Source organism: Theobroma cacao, chromosome 7 (assembly GCF_053813885.1).
Source record: "Theobroma cacao isolate CCN51 chromosome 7, ASM5381388v1, whole genome shotgun sequence".
NCBI lineage: Eukaryota > Viridiplantae > Streptophyta > Magnoliopsida > Malvales > Malvaceae > Theobroma > Theobroma cacao.
The window spans coordinates 11,504,419-11,510,875 of NC_142645.1; the positions used below are offsets into that span (position 1 = coordinate 11,504,419).

General features: G+C 32.2%; 1 protein-coding gene across 1 annotated transcript; it reads right to left on the bottom strand.

The window, feature by feature from the left end:
* Positions 1-329: 329 nt before the first annotated feature.
* On the bottom strand, positions 330-3,292 carry LOC18594608 (protein trichome birefringence-like 38). The gene is made up of 5 exons (XM_007022223.3): positions 2,845-3,292; positions 1,595-1,772; positions 1,160-1,335; positions 864-1,022; positions 330-750 (listed from the first exon to the last, which is right to left on the bottom strand). The coding sequence occupies exons 1-5, from the start codon at positions 3,141-3,143 to the stop codon at positions 459-461; spliced, it is 1,104 nt and encodes a 367-aa protein (XP_007022285.3). The 5' UTR covers positions 3,144-3,292; the 3' UTR covers positions 330-458.
* Between the last annotated feature and the right edge of the window lie 3,165 nt (positions 3,293-6,457).

The following is a 6,457-nucleotide window of genomic DNA, read 5'->3' on the forward strand; positions in this document are numbered from 1 at the left end:
GCCCAAATTCGTTCTTCTTCAATTTTTAGCAGCTGGAATTACTAAATCTTCAACACCACTTTTAAAAAAAATGAAACTCTAAATTTATTTACCTTACTCAGTACAATATTACATCTTTCAAGAATTCCATTTCACATTGTTACAGGGATCACCTAAGATGCAACTAATTGTCCCCCCTTAATTTTCATTAGGAATTTCAGAAGGAATTACAAATTTATTGTATTTCAATGTATAGTCAAAACAAATAATTTATACAAAAAATGGTTAGATTTTATTTTATTATATGTTTGTTTAGAATAAATTAGGATACGCTGAAGAACAACGCCAAAAGCCATGAAATCTCTGGCACTAAATATAATGACGGACTACATCGATCTATTTTTGGTGGCTTGTGACGATTGCTATGCTTCCAGAACCAAATTTATTTATACAACTTTGATCTTAGTTTCCTTTCTCTGCTAACTGATGAGAGCTGCATACAGTAGCTGATTCCATGTATCTGGGAGGCCAGCGACGCACCAGTGGGTGCAATCCATGCCCTTGAAGCCATTGTAAGAGCTAGGATGTGCATCTTTTCTTAATTGGGAGAGACTTGTTATATCTAGCAAATGAACAGGTTTCTTCATACTACCAATCACCTCTTTAACTACGTATGCTGCCTGAGGCAAACCGGCCGGATAAACTGATCCATTGAATGGTATCATCTCCCTTGAGCAATTCCTCACTCCCGGCTCATTCCACTCTGTGCCACTGATTTCACATGAACATACAGAGTTTAGAAATACCACATGTTAAAGGTAGGCCGATACAAATTTCGGCCCAGAAATAAAAAGAGGTGGGAAAAGGAATATCAGCTTAATTACTTGTAGTGGGACGGAGAAATTCCCTGAAAGATAACTTTACTTCTGCTAGTATCCACATCTGAATCAACCCATTTGGCCCATGTCGTCAAAGCTGTGCCAAAAGCAGCCATACGATCAATGTCCTTGAGTATCTTCCCATCAACTTCCACATAATCCCATCTGCATTTAAAAAAGGACATATCTTTAACTAGCTCTTGTTAAGGTCATTAATCACATTAATTATTCTTATTATATTTACTCTTTGTAGAAAGAAAAAGAAATTTGATGCTTGAGTTGTAGATCAGCTCAGCTCATACTGTTGCTTCAGTCCTCTGCGATACCACCAAAGCCAAGTGTTGAAAACTAAAACATCAATGTCCTTCCATAGATTGCCATTCCTAATAGAATTCAACTTCAGAACTCGACCAATGTTTTCCTCGTCAACATCTACTAAGTATAGGGAATGAAATAGCATCACGGAGACCTCATAGTCCTGAAATCAGTTCAGTCCAACAAGCACATATAGTTAATTGTGGAATCATAGTTTCTGGTTAAAAAAAAAATTCTTTTGAACTGCATAGCCTTAGTTTTACATCCTGGTTTTTAACCGATTGTTTATTTATTCTTCATTCCCTCCTTTGTCAATTTCAGTTTACCATGCTGTTGCTCTTGATCTTGGAGTATAAGACTCCCTATGAGCAAAAGGAGCAGCCAGTTGATAAAAAATTACTGTAAGTTTGATTGTAGTTTACCTGGAATGTTACAGCGGAAATGCTGTTGTTATTCAACTGTTGTCTGATAATACTGGAATTGGGCGCTGCAGCGTGAAGCAAGCATATCAGTGATTGCCAGTGGTTCAGACTTACAGAGTCCCCAACAAACATGATCTTTTTGCCCATGAATCTATTCAACAAATCTTGTCCGTCAAACCTGTAATTTGTTCATAATTGGATGTTTCAATGCAAAATGGAAATGAAATGAAAGAGATGTTTGACCAAAATTAAATCATATATAGGAATTAATTTCCGGACAAGGCTGATTTCACAATAATATGGTCCATCAAACGTGGAAACAAAATTAGGAGAAAAACATTGTCAAAAAGCAGATCGATGTATCCCTTACAGGTTTACCGCACTCCGCGTACATGTGGGGCATTGACCCGAGCCACATATTTCTCCGTGCCCTGTCTTTTCACCACCTCTTTACTAAAAAGTACATGCAGTTTTTCAAAGACATATACTGTTCTAGCTTTACTTAAATCCTCCTTTTGCTCTTTTTCAGATTCTTTATTTTAGATTAATATCTTATGAGAACACATAATGAGATTGATGCATTTCAAATCCTAGAATCTTTTTTCCTGATTGTAGGTGAATTGATGCATCACACTGCAGATCATTCTATGCAAAGTAATGGACAGTTTCCAAGCTAATATGGTTACATTTCCTCAGATTTGAGTAGTTTCCCAGCATCATTAATTGGCATGTTGTCCTTATGAGACTCCCATGGTAACAACAAAATTCATGTTTTGGCAACAAACTCCTGTCCCACCCTCTGACAAGAATAAATAAATTCATGCATGTTGCCCTCAGGTTTAATGTAGATCCTTAATTTAAAAGTTCTTTACCATAATTATACACCCTTGACATTTTCAGTCTCCACTTTGTTTTTCTTATAACTTTCCTCCCCTTTTTGTCAGTATCTGACCTTGCATATGCTACAACTCATAGCTGCTAGGCTGTATGATTTCTCCCTCCCAATTTAATTTAATTAATGAATGCAAACTGGACATTTGTTCGGCTTCACTAAAACTGATACCAACCATAAAGAGCATAAACAATGAAATCAAAGGAGCCTATTCTTCAAAAGCATGCAACTATACATGACAACACTAACAAAAGAGAATTTGAAAATGATCAATATTGATCAATGTATTCAGAGAATGAAGTAAGCTAAATAGGCAGAAACATAGACGCAAGACGCAGAGAGAGAGAAATGTACGTACCTTGGCAGCTGACAGTTGCTTGGCTGCCATCTATATTTAAGGTAGAGGTGATCAGGGCGGCCATACTTGTGGCAATCAAATTCCTTGCGGATGTATGGACAGGCTGATGAGTCGTAGAGAGGATAGGACTCGTCATACACCCACCTCCCTTGGTAAACATTGCAACTGCTCTGTTGTTTTCTGGAGTCAACTCTGCTTTTCTGTCTCTGAAAACCATTCCCATTTGCTAAACATATACATGAAAAGATGACAAAACCGGCAACGAGAAAAGAGCAGGATCTTCTACTCCTGGAACCCATTAGATATAGTGGGAATGGATGATGAGGAGCGAGGAGAAGAATGTGGTTTGAAATTTCAGAGGAAAGTCAAGGGGATATACATATAATGATTGGTTTTATTTGTTTATACCAGAGAGAGAGTCTTCTACGGAACTTTCAATTTGTTGTATAACTATTTGCTGGCTGACTGGTGTAATGTATATCCTTCTATTGATGGACTTATCCGAGCAGTTACCAAGAGTTTGTCATTCTCAGATTATGCACTGACTGCAAAAAGTTCCTGCAATTATCAGAATTGCAAGCAGTTAGGTACCCACTTGTGTTGACAGTGTTTGAAGTGGTTCAACGAAATTAAAAATAAATAAATAAATAAATTTCTAGTTTCAAAAACCATCGAAACGTGAGTAATGGGATTAGGAAAAAGGCATATGCAAGGTAGAAATGGAACTGTAACTAACTAATACTGTGGGGAACAGTATTGTGTATAAGAATTGGACTAAAAGCTACCCCTCTTCTTGATCACAGGTCGAAACAAAAAATCCAAGTTTTATTTATTTTCCCCAATAGAATTATGCCAAATAGAATGATTTGACTCCAATGGGTGTTTTTGGGTTAGATGTGGACATATTTGCCTACATTCACATGCAGCACATGACAAACAACTCACCTAGTGAACACGCCGCCGATTTTAAATGGCATGTCTGTCTAGGGAGGTGGCCAGAATCAACTATTAATTGTTACTACATTGAAAAAGGAAAAGGAGAACCGGAATGTGCTAAGAAAGGTCTTTTTAAGTGGTCCTAGAACCTGAGATGTCAAATTTAACTCTAATTTTATGCTGATGTATTGTTTAATTTGTCTGTTTTTATATAATATTTGATTATCATTATAATGATTAACTATACATGTAACTTTATAAAAAAAAAAACTCTTTTTCATTGGTGAAAACAATATATATTGTGGGAAAAGGAAGTTTATTTTGTTAAATCTTTATCCTATCTCTTCCACCGCCCTGTTAATAATAATAATTTTTTATAGAAATCATTTTAATTAAATTATTAACAAAAAAATTTATGTAACATATTTTTATCTTGATACTAATATATAGTAATAAAATTATAATTTTTGTTTGTAAATCTTGCATATCAATTTATAATTTTAAGTAAAATAAAAGTGTTTACTGCACATTTTGATATAGCAAATATAATATAAGTTTTAAAAGATATACAAAATAATAATCCCTACATAATAAGCTTCAACTTTTCAAATACAAAATAAGTATTTAAATTTAACTAATTGTGTGTGTGTGTGAATATATACATTCAGGGAGTATTTAGTCTCAAAAAAGAATAATTTACCAATAAATATATAGAATGTAATGGTACACCATATATGATGGTGTTGAATATTAGTAATAATAATATATGTACAAAAATCTTATAATATTATTAGTATATATATGTGTGTGTGTGTGTGTTTAACTATGTTAATTTTTTTTGAATCAATGTGTATATATGGTATTTGTAAGAAAGAATGAGAAAGAATCGAAGAAAATGTATAAAAGCCTAATATTAATTAATTTGTCGGTTAAGATTATCATTGAGACCAAATTAATTGACTAAACGCTATTAGTTAGTGGTCTGGAAGTCTCTTAAGCAAGTTAATTGATTGATTAGTTGATTAAGTGAGTAATTAATTTTTGAGAAATATGAGTTAGCTGTTTAAACCTTCAAGTTAAAAATGAGAAGGTTGGAAAAAATTTAAACGATTAAAGTGATTTTTCATTTTTAAAGATGTAACTTTCGAAACAAAAACATATTCGTTCATGAATGGATGTCTAAAGTAATAATTGAGATCGATAAAATACACGATCTCAAAAATCACTCGTAACATTATTGGGCACTTTCAATCTACTAACCATCTATCTTTTTCAAATGCAAATTTACAAGAATATTGTAAATTTTATTTACAAAAAACATATACTATAATACCTAGTGAACTCTCAAAAATAATATTTACAGCTCTTATGAAAAACATCCAATCTACCATGAACCAAACTTTTGGAAACACCTAGTTAAACAAGTTACATTATTTAATTAATTAAAAAAGAATCTTAGCAATATTAACTTTTTGTTAAGAGGCCCCACCTCTGCTTGTGAAATCCCTTGATACGTTTATGCAGCACTGCTTCTTTCTGTCATTGATTAAAAATAGTTGACATAACATTGTCCACAGAGAAAAGAAAATCAACAAAATTTTCATACCAATTTGTCATAAATTGTTATACCAACCTCCCAGCAATTGGCTAAAAGGGTCCAGCTAGAGTTGTGATCTGCATTTTGTCAAAAACTTTTTTAAAAGTATTTCTGGTGCTTGTCATCATGTGATTCCAATGCATACAACAATCAATTAAAAGTAGGGAAAGAGACATGACATTTATTTGATTCCATATTGAGTAGTCTATTTTTTTCATATATCTTAAAATTTATGATTGAAAAGACAATTTTTTAATATATATAATTTAAGAGTTTGTGAATGTATATATCTTAAAATTGCCATCAAAATCCTAATAAATGTATTTATTTAAAATTTTCACTCATTTCACTTTACAAGATTAGTTTTCTATTATGGTTTGTGTATATATATATATTGAAAAAGTTATCATATTTAATAATCAATTAAATATAATAATTTTTTGAACATGAATTAAAGAATAGTTATGAAAAATACAAAAAGAAAAATGTAATCATATTAATTTTTTATGAATAAAAAATAAAATTTAGAAAAATTTTGTCAAATATATTTTATTAAATATTTTGCTATCATTATATTTTTAAGATTTCACCATAATTCATATGAAGATCATTAGTATTCAAAATAAATAGTTCATCTCAAAATCTTAAATATTGTAAAAAATGATTAAATTACCCACAAGATAAAAAAAATATCAAAACAATTGAACTGTTTAGAATTTTTCTTCATCCTCTTCAACTACCAAATATTGTGCTTTTTAATTTGTTTCAATTAAAAAATGAAAAATGTAACAATTCAAACTCAAACCAACATGTTTAAGTTTTGAAAAGTAATCTTAGCCCTTCACCATGCAAGCTCAAATGCAAATAACGTTGAAGGATTATACAATTTAAGACTATAATTCTTCAAAATGGGAAAAGGAAGGCAAACCTCTGGGTGGCGTCCTCATTAGCAGAGTGAAAATTCCTGATTGATATGCAGAAAAAGTTTTCCCTACTAGCAACAAAAACAGAGCCTGGCATTTATACAGCAAGACTCAACCTTGGTTTCTCAGGAAAGTCTGAAACTTTGACCAAAAAAAT